At 57.2% G+C, this 14018-nt stretch overlaps 2 protein-coding genes across 2 annotated transcripts in view; one reads left to right on the top strand and one right to left on the bottom strand.

The window, feature by feature from the left end:
• The first annotated feature begins 1121 nt into the window (after window positions 1-1121).
• PCDH12 (protocadherin 12) lies at window positions 1122-13612 on the top strand. Its single transcript, XM_068157604.1, has 4 exons — window positions 1122-4188; window positions 4693-4787; window positions 6432-6583; window positions 12787-13612. Exons 1-4 carry the CDS (start codon window positions 1294-1296, stop codon window positions 13149-13151), a joined length of 3507 nt encoding a protein of 1168 aa, XP_068013705.1. The 5' UTR covers window positions 1122-1293; the 3' UTR covers window positions 13152-13612.
• Window positions 9287-14018, bottom strand: part of DELE1 (DAP3 binding cell death enhancer 1) — a 31489-nt gene continuing 26757 nt past the window's right edge. Inside the window, exon 12 of the mRNA XM_068157617.1 lies at window positions 9287-13163. The gene's annotated coding sequence lies outside the window, so the exon portion shown is untranslated. The remainder of the gene's footprint in view (window positions 13164-14018) is intronic.

Genomic DNA, 14018 nt, shown 5'->3' with positions numbered 1-14018 from the left:
GCTCAACCCCATGCTGTGGCTGGTGGAACTCAACCCACAACATGAGGGCTCTCTGCTCTCCCTAACAGCCAAGGAAACTGCTGCAGTGAGCTTCTCTGTGCTGAGTGCCTTCACCTGGAGACTCGCAGTACAGCCCAGCCTGGGGTAATAGGGTTCTGCTGGCACCCAAGCTGCCAGGAGGAACACAAGACACAGCTTCAGGCTCTGCTACCTGGGCATGTCCATGTGGCCACCAACCATGCAGGCTGCCCAAAGGTGGGGCTTTGTGGTGCACAGTCAGTGCTGAGTGAGGAGTGACACCGGGAAATCACAGCAGAGCCAAGCCAGAGAAGAGAGCATGTGCCAAGCTGAGGGGAGCTAGCCAGGACAGATGGACACAGGGGTGGGGAGAGGCCTGACAGGACACAGCTTGCGTCAGCCAGAGTCTCCTTTCTTCCTGTGTGTTCTTCTGCCCCTGTCTGATGTGGCAGCTCTCCCAGGGACTCATCAGCTCATTTTGGTGTGCCCAGCTGCAAGCAAAGCAGTGATGTAACCAACAGCCACATGTTGGGAAAGGTGACCTGGGTGCATCGCCTTCAAGCCTGACAGGAAAAGGCAGAGCAAGCAGCAGGGATTAAAGCAGGACTTGGGCACAGCTGGGTCCTTGATTTTCATCCAAGTCAGTCAGGAGTCCAGCAGTGTGGAGAAGAAGCCTTTGGGTTAGGACAACAGAAGTGCACCATTGCTGGCCCTTGCAGATGGCATCTGTGGTGCTGAGGATTGAGTGGTGACCTGGCTTAATGGTTGGACTCCATCCGAAAGGTCTCTTCCAAACAAAACAATTCTGTGAAGATCTTCCTGCAGCACCGCTGAGGCTTTGCAGATGGCTCAGGGGCTGTCTGCGGGACTCGCGCCTTCGAGGAGACAAGAGGCGGTGGCGATGGCCCCCGGGTTGTGTGCCCCGGGCATCACCACACCCTTCTACCAGCTGAGAAGCCACCCCACGAGCCTCTACCCCGCCCAGGCATTGTGGCAGCCCGGGCCTCCCTTTTCCTGTAGGTGTGGTTTCCATAGGAAGCACGGCCGGTCCGGCTCCCGGCCCCGCACCGCCCGGACGCCGCTCACACGGCGGTGGTGGCGGCGGTGGTGGCAGCTGTGGTCCCCTCTGCGCCGGGCTGAGCTTGTCAGCCTGGGGAGCAGCTACTTCTCCTGGCTGTCCCCCAGTGATGGCCGGCTGGGGGACACCGGCTGGGCTCGCTCAGCGTTTCTCCTCCTTTCCAACCGGTGGCCTTTGGGGCAGGGAGATGGCAGAGGATGCTGCGCACCGGTGCTCGCCGTGAGGACCGCGTGGGCATGGGGCGGCAGCAGGGCAGGCCGGCGGCGCTGGGCTTCACCTGCAGCATGCTGCTGCTCGGCCGCTCCGCTCTCCAGCTGCCAGCTTTCTGGTGGTACCTCTTCCTCTCCGCCGATGGGCAGGAGGTGGCCACCTTCACGGTGCAGTACCGGGTGTTCGAGGAAGTGCCGCCGGGAACGCTGATCGGGACGCTGGCCGAGCACTTCGAGGGGGGCGAGAGCGGCGACGCGGCGGACGCCTTCCAGCTGATGGAGACCCCCGGCAGGTTCCCGCTGCGAGTGGGGAGCGGGGACGGGACGCTCAGCACGGCCGGCAGGGTGGACAGGGAGCAGCTGTGCCGGCACAGCGAAGCCTGCTGGGTCTCCTTCGACGTGCTGGCCGCCCGAAACCTGGCCCTGATTCACGTGGAGGTTCAGGTGCTGGACATCAACGACAACGCGCCGCGGTTCCCCACCCCCGAGCTGGAGCTGGAGATCTCGGAGAGCGCATCCCTGCGGACGCGCATCCCGCTGGACAGAGCCCTGGACGCCGACGCCGGCCCCAACGCCCGCTGCTCCTATGCCCTCTCCCGCAGCCACCACTTCGCTCTGGAGCTCGTCCCCGGCTCCGACGGGACGCGGCACGCCGAGCTCGTCGTAGTTAAAGAAGTGGACCGGGAGCTGCACTCCTCTTTCGACCTGGTGCTGACGGCCACCGATCAGGGGGAGCCCCCCCGGTCAGGTACCGCTTTAATTAAAGTCATTGTCCTCGACTCCAACGACAACAGCCCCGTCTTCGCGGAGAGCTCTCTGACGGTCAAGGTGCGGGAGGATGCTCTGCCTGGGACCCTCCTCGTGAGAGTCACGGCCACCGACCCCGACCAGGGCCCCAACGGGGAGATTGAGTACAGCCTGAGCAGGCATGCGCCCCCGGAGGTGCTGGGCACCTTCGGCATCGACGCCCGCACGGGCAGCGTGGTCCTGAAAGGCCCGCTGGACTATGAGCAGACCCAGGCATACGAGCTGGACCTGCAAGCCCGGGACCTGGGTGCCAACCCCATCCCAGCGCACTGCAAGGTCCTGGTCCAGGTCCTGGACGTCAACGACAATCCTCCTGACGTCCGTGTCACCTGGGCTGCCCGGGCACCGGTGCTCTCCGAAGCCCTCCCCAAAGACAGCTTCGTGGCTCTGGTGACGGCCAGCGACCCCGACTCGGGCAGCAACGGGCAGGTGCACTGCTCCCTCGGCCAGGGGGCCGAGCACTTCAGGCTGAAGCGGACCACCAGCCACAGCTACGTGCTGATGACCAGCGCCGTGCTGGACAGAGAGCTGTGCGCGGAGTACAACCTGACGCTGGTGGCGCGGGACCAGGGGGAGCTCCCCTTGGCTGTGCTGAAGCACCTCACCATCGGCATCAGCGATGTCAACGACAACGCCCCCTCCTTCGAGAGGGCCTCCTACGAGGCTGCTGTGGCCGAGAACAGCGAGGCTCCTGCCTTCCTGCTCACTGTCCGTGCCACCGACCCTGACCTGGGTTTCAACGGCGAAATCACCTATAGCATCCTGGACCCCTCTGCCTCGGGTCTGGTCTCGATCGACCCCTCCACTGGGGACATTTTTGCCCTGCGAGCTTTTGACTACGAGCAGGTGAGGAACCTGGAGTTCCTGGTGACTGCAGAGGACGGTGGTCAGCCCAAGCTGGCATCACACGTCTCCCTCAGGCTGGCCGTGCTGGACCAGAACGACAACGCGCCCGTCGTCACCGCGCCGGCGCTGGTGGGAGGGGTGGCCACGCTCTCTGTCCTGGTCCACGCAGAGACTGGGTGCTTCTGGGTGGCCCCCGGGAACGGCAGCACCCAAGGGGCGGCAGCAGTGCCCAACGCCACGCTGGTGTCGTGTGCTGGCACGCCTCTCCTCTTCGCCATCGCAGCCAGGGACCTGGACTCTGGCCTCAACGGGGCTCTCCGGTATGAGGTGGTGGGGGGGGATGATGTTGGCCTCTTCATCGTGGACCCTCTCTTGGGGCAGGTCTTCCTCAATGCCAGCAACGGCAGCAGCCTGGCGGGGAGCGAGCGGGAGCTGGTGGTGCGGGTGAGCGACGCTGGGGACGTGCCCCTGCACACCCTGGCCCGGCTCCGCTTGGTCTTCCGGCGCCACGGGTCCTTCTCCAAGATCTTGGCCCAGGATCCCAGCCAGCTGAGCTCCTCTCTGCTGGTCATTATCTGCCTGCTGGCTCTCCTGGGAGGGTGTCTTCTCCTCTTGGCTTTCACCCTGTCTTTGAGGAAGAAGGAGAAGAAGGATGGCATGGCCTACAACTGCAGGGAGGCTGAGGATGCCCGCAGGCAGCAGCAGCTCAAGAAGCCACACAGGCAGATCCAGAAGGCAGACATCCACCTCGTCCCGCTGCTCCGGGGCCGGCCCCGGGAGGATGAGCCTCCCCGCTCCTGCCAGGAGGATCTGCCCAGCACGCCTGCCCCAGCACCGGGAAGCCCCCCTCAAGCTCCCCTCCACCTCACCCCCACTCTCTACAGGACCCTGAGAAATCAGAGGACCCAAAAAGACTCAGAGGAGGAGCAGGAGACCTTCAGCCTGCCCATCCTGCAGCGCCGGCCCTGCCAGCCCCACAGACCTAAACATTCAGCCAAAGAAGCTGTGAGCTCCCCGGATGCAACACTGCACTCCAAGAGCTTGGTGAAGCCACCACAAGGGCCCATGGGAGAGCCCCTACTGCCACCCAGCCAGCCTGTGGGTGCTGGGGAACCTGGGCACCCCCAGCCCCACCAGCAGATCCTCAGGAGCCTGGTCCGGCTGTCGCTGGTGGCACTGGCAGAGCAGAGCCCCAGTGGGGAGTTTGCCATGGAGTCACCACCAGTGCAGGTAGGAGCTGCCCAGCATGTTAGTGGAGGTGCAGACCCCCCTCAAATCCTTCCTTGCCCAGGTCTTGCATAATGTGGGGTGGTGACAATGTGCAGCCTTGATGATCTCTGGCTGATTCTCCTAGCCTTGGGTAGAAGTGCTCCAGCAGAAGGGGCTGGGTGGGCTGAACGGCCACCCCACCACGGACAGGGTCTCCCCACCACAGACAGGATCTCCCCACACCCACCAGACCACCCTGGGAGCTGGGGTGGAGGATGGCTGCCACGGGGAGAAGGGAACAACCCCAGGGGAGTGTGTAGGCACGGTCTGGCAGGCAGGGGAAGCAGTGTGGGGCCAGGTGGGCTGCCCAGCCACTTGTTTTCCCTCCTTCATGGGGATGCTGAACCATCTGCAGGAGGAAACTCTATAAAAAGGCCGGGGAGGGGGTGTCCACAGGGGACATCCTGGCAGGAAGCAGCTTGAGTGGCCACTGCTGGGGCTCAACAGGCTTTTCCTGCCTTACAGCAAATCTCGCAGCTGCTCTCCCTGCTGCACCAGGGCCAGTTCCAGCCCAGGACAAACCACAGGGGGAACAAGTACACGGCCAAGAATGGCAGCAGGTAAGGCCCTTCCCTTCTCCATCTCACAGTCCCTGTGCCTCTGAGGCCTATGCTTCAGCCCCACTGGCTCCAAGAGGGTCCCCAAGGGCAGAAGACACTCAGGGCAAAACCTCACCCCTGGTTCTGCTGACCTGAGGCTGGGGTGGAAGGTCCTCCCTGTGATCCTCAGGCCCTGGCCTCATGTTGGTATCCAGCACCCTCCTAGAGCTGCTCTTTGCCTCCTTCCTGGTGCACCTTTGGCAGCTCCTTCTGTACTCAGCTGAGCTCCTCCATGGCCACAAACCATCTCTCCATCCTGGGTAGGACACCAAAGTGTTCAAGTGTGATGGAAAGGTGCACTCATGGGCACAGAGGGTGCCAGCCTGGGAGGCAGCAGCACAAGGGTGAGTTTTCTCCCAGCCCTGGGTGCTTTCTCAGAGATGCTCAGCTGACATCAGTTTGGGGAACCTGTCCCCAGGAGGACAAGGGAGATGTCACCAGCAAGGATGGTAAGGGCTGAAATCATGGAATCACTTGGGATGGAAAAGACCTTTAAGGTCATCAAGCCCAATCATTATCCAACTCTGCCAAGTCTGAGATCCCAGTTGTGTGCCTAAGACATTCCCAGAGACAACCTATGCAGCTTTCCCAGTACATGATGCTCCTGACAGCTCTGGGTGAGCACTCCTAAGGCTGCCAGAGCTTCACTGCCTTGCCATGTCCCCTCTGTCCTCAGCTGCCCAGGCCATGGTCAGGCACAGCTTTCTCCTCCTCACTCATCATCTGCTCTGTCTTCTAAGGATGGAGAGGAAGGGACATCTGGGACAAGGCTGGGCTGTGATGCTCCTTGTCTGCTCCTGCAGGATCTGCTTCTGATCCCACTGCTTTCATTCATTAATTGGTGGGGACTGAAGTGATGATACCACTGGGTCTGTGAGCAATGCACTGAGAGGACAAGTACCATGGGGAGTGTGAAGAAGAGTGTGGCCAGCAGGTTGAGGGAGGTTCTCCTCTCTCTCTACTCTGTGCTAGGGAGATCAAATCTGGATACTGGGTCCAGTTCTAGGCTCCCCAGTTCAAGAGAGACAGGGAACTACTGGAGAGAGTCCAAGAGAGGCTACAGAGATTCTGAGAAGCCAGAAAGAGCAAAGGCTGAGAGCCCTGGGGCTGTTTGGTCTGGAAAAGAGCAGCCCCAGAGGGAATCTGAGCAATGCTCAGCAAGAGAAAAAGGGTGGGGGGCAAGAGGCTGGGGGCAGACTCTTGTCAGGGGTGCCTAAGGACAGGACAAGGGGCAATGGGCACAAAATGGAAGCCAGGAGGTTCCATCTGAAGGGGAGGAGAAACTTGTTTGCTGTGAGGGTGCTGGAAAGAGGTTGAGCAGGCTACCCAGAGAGGTTGTGGAGTCTCCTTGTCTGGAGAGATTCCAACCTCCCTTGGCCATTGTGCTCCTGGGCAAGCTGCTGTGGGTGCTTTGCTTTGGCAGGGGGCTTGGAATGGGTAATCTCCAGAGGTCCCTTTCAACCCCACCAAGCTGGGACTCTGAAAGGATGGCCACATCCTGTCTCTGGGTCATTTTGGGGGCTAACAAGCACCACACTCAGAGGAATGGACGGGGCAGGGTTGTGCTGAGGGTGGGATTGACTGCAGTGCCTTACCCCCTGGCAGGGCTGCGGGGCTGGATGCTGACTGCATGAGCACCAAGGACAGCGGGCACGGCGAGAGCGAGGCGGAGGATCGCGACTCCGAGAGCGGCTTTGAGCTCTCTGTGCAGCAGCTGGTGGGAGAGGAGCTGGAGACCCTCTTGGAGCCACAGGCAGGTGAGGTGGCCTCACTGTCGGGAGCATGCTGGGGCTGATGGAGGGCTCCAGCAGTGGAATCTCCTCAAAAACACACTAAGCTCATTCAGGAGAGAAAACTGGTTGGCCTGCAGCAAGCCAGGGGACACTTAATCTTCTAGGGTGGCTGAGAGTAGTAGATGCATGAGAGAGCATCTGTGGACCATCTCCTGTGCTTTGGGCACCTGCTGAGCTTCATGGTGGTGTTCTCCCCATGTGTTTGATCACCCTTGGCAGGTCTTTACTCCCATGGATGTATCTGCTCCTGTTTAACTGATTTGGCAGGCTGACTTCTGCCAGCCTCATGGTTGTTCTCATGGTCCATGCAGAGTGAGGAAGGTGAGGAGCTGTCCTGGCCAAGCCCTTCAGGATGTCACATACTTCCCACCAGGCTGAACTAGTCTGGTCTCATCTCCTGTGATCAACCCATTAGTAAAGTTAGCATACCTTGGAGATGTGGTGACCAGACCTGTGAGCAGTGTTTAAGATACATCTACGGTGCTGCTCTAAGGAGGTCTTCTGCTTTGCTCTTCATCCACCTCTTTCCAGAGGCACCAACAGAGTTTTCCACACACAGTTGCCTACCTTGCAGGTGCCAGGTCAGTCCTTGTCTCAATGGCTGGCTGCTGAGTCTCACCTGCACTGGTTTCCATGAACCCTTGACGGCCTCAGAGGCTCTTGTCGCCATTCCCAACTTGCCTCCTCCCGACAGCAGGTTCATTTGGAGCAGTAGTTAACAAACAGTAGCTAATAAACCAAGCAATTTCATATCTGAGTTCCTGGGGCGCTGCAGGGTGAATGCCATCTGGGCCTGACATTTTCTACATGCTCCTTTTATTGATTTGTTCTACAAAAAATCTCTTCTCCTGGCATTTCAATTTGAAAGGCTTGGGCTGACTCATGTCCTGCTACAGACGTTTTGCCGTGGAGCCCCTCTGCTCTGCCACAGCAAGAGGAGCTGGCTGAGGCTTGCTGCTGTGGTGGGTTGATTTCCAGAGCTGGGGGTTTTCTCTGCCCTTGCTTAGAGGGAGAACCAAGGCTGCCTCTCCGTGTTGCCTTCCTGACCTGTTGTTCCTGTAAGGGCAAAGGAAAGGCTGGGAGAAAAGAGAGCTGCAGAGGAAGGAAAGGCTGGAAGAAAGGAAAGCTGCGGTTGAAGGGCTAGGAGAAAGCAGAGCTGCAGAGGAAGCAGAGGCTGGGAGAAAAGAAAGCCACAAATGAAGGGAAGGCTGGGAGAAAAGCTGTAGTTGAAGGGCTGGGAGAAAGGAGAGCTGCAGAGGAAGGAAAGGCTGGGAGAAGGGAGGGCCACAAGTGAAGGGAAGGCTGGGAGAAAGAGCTGTAGTTGAAGGGCTAGGAGAAAGGAGAGCTGCAGAGGAAGGAAAGGCTGGGAGAAAGGAGAGCCATAAGTGAAAGGAAGGCTGGGAGAAAGCTGCAGAGGAAGGAAAGGCTGGGAGAAAGGAGAGCTATAAGTGAAAGGAAGGCTGGGAGAAAGCTGTAGTTGAAGGGCTGGGAGAAAGGAGAGCTGCAGAGGAAGCAGAGGCTGGGAGAAAGGAGAGCTGCAGGTGAAGCAGGGGCTGGGAGAAACAAGGCACAAGCTTCCTCAGGTTTACAGATCCTGCAGGCAAGGGCAGGGGGTGAACAGATTGTCCAGTTCCAACCCAATGGTGTACTGACATAGGTAGATCTGCCCAGACAGGCTCCACAAACCAGTCTCTGCTGTGGAGGAGAACCATGGAGTCTCATCTGTGCTGCTTGATTTGGTTTCCTAAGCCCCTTCCTAAACCTCTTCCTTTTTCCTAACCCCTTTCACCATGTGACTGGAATTTCAGTGTCCCCTGGTTCACTGGATGCTGAGGCTGTCCCAGTGTGGTTTTCTGCCTGTGCAGCAGAGCTACAAGCAGGGAACTGCTGGAGAGAGTCCAGTGGAGGCTCCAAAGATGCTGAGGGGCCTGGAGCATCTCTGTGAAGAGCAAAGGCTGAGAGCCCTGGGGCTGTTGAGACTGGAGAAGAGCAGCCCCAGAGGGGAGCTGAGCAATGCTCAGCAAGAGATAAAGGGTGGGGGGCAAGAGACTGGGGCCAGACTCTTGTCAGTGGTGCCCAGGGACAGGACAAGGGGCAATGGACACAAATTGGAAGCCAGGAGGTTCCATCTAAATGGGAGCAGAAACTTGTTAGCTGTGAGGGTGCTGGAGGCCTGGAGCAGGCTGCCCAGAGAGGTTGTGGAGTCTCCTCTTAAGAGCTTCCAACCCCCCCCCCCCGGGCACTGTGCTCCTGGGCAAGCTGCTGTGGGTGCCCTGCTTGTGCAGGGGTTTGGACTGGATGATCTCCAGAGGTCCCTTCCAACCCCACCATGCTGGGATTCTGTGAGTAAAGAGGCTGCCCTGCTTCACTGGAGCAAAGTAACCTTCACCACGAGCCCAGACGGCACCGCCGGGCCTCCTTCCTCCCCCCAAACACAAACAGAGACATGGACTTGCATCCTGAGTGAAGGAGGAAGGAAGCATGGCTTGTGCTCAGGAATATCCCCACAGCTGGCCCAGGCTTTGTGCTGTTCACAGTGGGGGAGGCACTGCCCCAGTCCTCTGTCCCTGCCAGACCTGGGGTTCATGCCGGCAGCACCCAGCAGGGGTGCTCAGCTCAGCGCTGTCTGCTAAGACCTTTCCCCATCAGCAAAACAGGGCCTGCAGCAGCAGGTAAAACAACTTTATTGATTCCAAACCAAACCACCCCTCCCCAAACACCATCACAGTGAGGCACTGAAGAGTTATCAATCAAATGAAATGATCAAACCGAAGGACCAGGACCAGCAGCCTTGGCTCTCTGCACAGCAACCAGGCTGCTGTGGTGTCCTCCTGAAAAGCCAAAGCACCCAAACCTCCAGGCAATGGCAGTGGCTTCTTGCAGGCTGAGGAGAATGATGGATGCTGTAGAGCCAAAAAGGTGGGGGAGCCTGAGGAGGTCCCTGAAGGAGCAGGCACTGAGGCTGAAAGACTGTAGGAATACATTATGGAAGTTAAGCAGCACAAAAAGGTTTGGAGCCTTCAGCTGGAAGAAAATTGTCATCCCTGGTGGTGGAATTGGCTCAGGGCAGCACACTGCGTGGAGCTGCTGAAGGGTGGGAGATGGGTGCTCCTCTCCTGCTTGCTTTGCTCTTGCAGTCCTGCACCTGTGTGGTCCAGGCTTGCTCTTGGCAGCAGTGCAGTCAGGGGTTACACTGGCAGGACGCTGGGCTAAGGCTGGAGGTGGTACAGGCAGGGAGAGCTGCTGCATGCAGCAGCTGCCTGACCAGGGTGGTCGTGTGTCTGGTGCTTCCTGCCTGCCTTGGGGACGTGGTTTAACAGTGTTGGGCTCAGTGATCTTACTGATCTTTTCCAACCAAACCAATTCTCTGATCTCAGTGATGTATCTGCTCTCCTCTCCTTACCAGGTTTGAATCCCAGCCCTCACCCCTACCCCACCCCCACACAGAGCTGTTTTCCCAGGACAGGGAACAAGGACCAGTTATGTGGTTGGCCCAGGAAGGGGACTTGATTCAGTGACTGTGGGGCACATGCCTCAGAGTTTGGCAGGGTATTGGCTTCAGGACATGGTTTACTGACCACAGTGCTCTCAGGTTAAACTCAATGATCTTAAAGGTCTCTTCCAATCAAACCAATTCCATGATTCTATAGCTGTCTTCAGGAAGTAGCAGGACACATGCATGGGATGGGGACCCTCCTTTCAGAGGTCATTTTCACAGAATCTAGAAATGGGGAGATTGAGATGGGATGTTAGAAGGAAGTTCTTCCCCGTGAGGGTGGTGAGAGACTGGCACAGGTTGCCCAGGGAGGTGGTGGCAGCCTCATGCCTGGAGGTTTCTGCAGCCAGGCTGGATGTGGCTGCTGTAGTGCGAGGTGTCCCTGGCCATGGCAGGGGGGTTGGGACTGGATGATCCTTGGGGTCCCTTCCAACCCTGACAATTCTATGAATTACAGAATAGTTTGGCTTGAAAGGGACCTCCAAAGCTCATCCAGTCCAAGCCCCCTGAAGTCAGCAGGGACATCCTCCACTAGATCAGGTTGCTCAGAGCTATGTCAAGCATCTCTAGGGATGGGGCAAGCTATCTCTCTGGGCAACCTGTTGCAGTGTTCCCCTACCCTCATGGTGCAGAACTAGTTCCTAACATCCAATCTAAATCTGCTCTAACTTCAAACCATTGCCCCTTGTCCTGTCCCTGCAGGCCTTTGCAAACAGTCCCTCTGCAGCCTTCTTGTAGCCCCCTTCAGCTACTGGAAGGCTGCTCTAAGGTCTCCCCTGGAGCATTCTTTTCTCCAGGCTGCACAACCCCAGCTCCCTCAGCCTGTCCTCATAGCAGAGTTGCTCCACCTGCTCAGGTTAGGGCCACATAATTATGATGACAGCAGCTCCTGTCCTCTGACTGAGACTTGTATTGTGGCTTTGCTGCTCTCAGTCAGTGTCTCCCAAACCCAGCGGTCAACTTGACCCTCATGGGGCTGTGGGCAGGGGGCTGGAGGCAGTGGCTGTGCACCACATCACGCAGCCTTGTTTACCAACTGCATATTGTGTCTGCAAGCTCTTGTTTGGGAAGCTCTACCTTGACAAACAAGAGCCCTGTTTCCTTCCCTGCTGTCTGAGGAGGAAGCTATTCCAGGCTCAGCCTGCTGTGGGGTCCTTCCTTTCATTTCCAGTAGCTGTTTATTCCTGGACAGTTGTAATCACCTCTGCTTTTGCCAGCACTATTTTAAGCAGCAACACTTCCTTTGTCAGTGCTTATCTCATACAAATAATTGCAGGTTGTGGTCAGGTCCCCAGTGAGGATTTGCTTCCTTAGGCTCAGCAACCCTCAGGGCCCCCTCACGTAAGCCTGGACTTGCTCCTGCTTTTGTCTCCAGAGTTTTCTTTCTTCTTCTGTCCTTACAAAGGGCTACAGAGATGATCAAGGGCCTGGAACTCCTCTATGATGAGGAAAGATTGAGAGAATGAGGTCTTTCTAGGCTGGAAAAGAGCAGCCTGAGGGGCATCTCATCAATGCTGATTAATACTTCAAGGGTGGGTGGCAGGAGGATGGGACCAGGCTTCTTTCAGTGTTGCCCAGTGACAAGACAAGGGGTAATGGGCACAAGCTGGAACAACTCTGAACAAGGGGAGGAACTTGGGTTTAAGGGTGGTGGAGCCCTCAGACAGGCTGCCCAGAGGCATGCTGGAGTCTCCATCTCTGGAGACATTCAAAATCTGTGTCACCTGCCCTAGGTGATCCTGCTTTAGCTGGGAGGTTGGACTTGGTGATCTCCAGAGGTCCCTTCCATTCTGTGATTCAGATCCCCCTTTTCCTATTGATGGACAATCAGATTTGTGTGCAATAGTCCTAATCACATCTCACCAGCCCTTGCAACAATCCCATGGATGCTTTCATGCCAACAGGGAACAGCCTGACCACCAAACTGTATGATTTCATTTGCTCATTTCGGGGCAGAATCACATTAGTGGCACAGTGATGAGCCTGCAGCCCACACCCACAGCAGGCTCCTCATCTGTTCCTGATTGATCAACAACTACTTTATAGCTCAAATTTTCCTCACTGGTCTTCAGCCACCCAGCTGTGCATTTTACAATCCAGGATTTCATTCTACTGCTGCTGTTATTGTATTCACAAGAACCCTTTTCCCTGCAGTTTCAATATGCCTTCTCAGCAGCAAATTCCCTCCCTAGAGTGGAAGTCTACCAGTGACCTTCTTTCTGCCCACTACTTCCCCCCCTCCCCTCCCCCCCACCACTCTGAAAGCTTTCCATTGTTGCCTCCCTTTCAGCCAGTCCTAACCCCTCACTTTCACTGCCTGTGCTAACACTTTAGTGAAGTGCCACTTGAGACTGCACCAAAGGAGAAAGCAAAGTGACCCTCGGGGTGGTTACATTAAAAACAAAACCCAAAAGATAAACCCCCCCAGGGAGTTTGAAGCTGCTTCTACTTTGGTGTTTCAAGCTGCTGGTTTGGCTGGTGCTGCTGGTAGCTTGTCTCTGGACCTCTTTACAGTCTCACAGTTGGGGGGGGGAAGTCTCTTTATTTCTCAGAGTTTCTTTTCTTTGTTGGTTTCCTCCTCATCTCTTCACGTCCACGCTGTGTGGTCTTCTCCACTCCATGCCTCACCCACAGCTCTTCATTGGCTTTTTTTTTCCCCCACTCCCTCCAGAGCTGGCCCTCAAGAGGCTGACAGCTGCTGACCCAGCGTGGGTGGCTCGGCTCTCCTTGCCCCTCACCGGCAGCTACAAGGACAACGTCTTCTGCCCTGACTCTCCGCACTCACCTCAGGACGAGGAAGCTGCAAGGCAGGAGAAACCGAGGACCTTTGAGACCTTTGGCAAAGGTGCTGGGGCAGACTCCAACGCTGCTGGGACAAGACTAGCCAGCACTTTCCTCTCAGAAATGAGCACCCTCTTTGAGATGATCTTGTCCCAGAAGGTCCAAGTGCACAGCGAAACAGGCTCAGGGCTGCTGCGGCAGCTGTCGGCGCATGGCAAGAGCCTGGCGCCGGAGGACGGCGCTCCCGTTGTATAGGCAGCTTGGTGGCTGTGCAAAGGAGAGAAGAATCAAGAGTTTCATTCTACAGTTGGGATGCACATGTGTGCTTTAACAGGGTCAGTGTATCCTCCCTCTCCGAGGCTGATCACAACAGGCACATTCCCTCCTTTGCCTCACCCTGCAGCTCTCCCCACGGTTGATCTCACCTTGCTTAATTCCTTTTCACCCACCCTCTTCTTGCCCTCCTTGCTTTCCTCCTCTTCCACCTTCCCACCACCCTCCAGGAGGGCCTTCTCCTCCCAGGCCAGGCTGATAGAGGGGCTGGGGGTGGGTATCAGATTAACCAGAAGCACGCCAGAGTCAGCTCTACCCTTGTGATCACAGCCTGTGCGCCAGGGACGATCAGATGCCGCAGTCACTTGTTTTGCGACGTGCTGCAGGGTTGGGCTCCAGGATCTCAGCTCTTATTTAAATAAAATTGGGTTGTTTTTTCCCTACCACCACCATCTCTGGACCAAGCTGCTGTAATGGTAGAGCTGCAGAAAGCCTGAAACGGCAGCTCAGAAAGGGGAGATCTGCCTCTTGTCCCCACCTGATCCTTTCAGCTTCTGTGGCTCTACCGCAGTCAGCTTGGCACGGAGTGCAACACCCCAAAATCAGCACTGGCACCTCTCCTACAGCTGCACTGCACGCCCACAATTTCTTTCTCCAAGCTCTCTTTTGAGGCCATCGGATTTTGGAAGCTAGTCCTTGCCCAGAAGCAGACAACAGATGGCTGGAGTCTGCCAAAGGTAACCTGGGAAAAGGGAAGCGTGAAAACGCCGCTTGGAAATACTCAGTGGTAAGCTTCAAGCGCGTGAAGGGTGTTTTGCTTTGATCTGTGTGCGCGTGAGCCACGAGGCA

The sequence above is a fragment of the Melanerpes formicivorus genome, unplaced genomic scaffold (genome assembly GCF_026170545.1).
Source record: "Melanerpes formicivorus ecotype bairdi unplaced genomic scaffold, bMelFor1.0.p_v2 SCAF_2, whole genome shotgun sequence".
Classification (NCBI taxonomy): Eukaryota; Metazoa; Chordata; class Aves; order Piciformes; family Picidae; genus Melanerpes; species Melanerpes formicivorus.
Note: the sequence above shows the minus strand (reverse complement) of the source record. Positions and strands in the feature narration are given on the sequence as shown.

Excerpts from the sequence above, each read along its gene's own strand:
- PCDH12 (XM_068157604.1), top strand. The coding sequence starts at position 1,294 with ATGCTGCGCACCGGTGCTCGCCGTGAGGACCGCGTGGGCATGGGGCGG. Across the intron at positions 4,189-4,692 it reads TGGAGTCACCACCAGTGCAG|CAAATCTCGCAGCTGCTCTC; the intron begins GTAGGAGCTGCC and ends CCTGCCTTACAG. Across the intron at positions 6,584-12,786 it reads CCTCTTGGAGCCACAGGCAG|AGCTGGCCCTCAAGAGGCTG; the intron begins GTGAGGTGGCCT and ends CACTCCCTCCAG.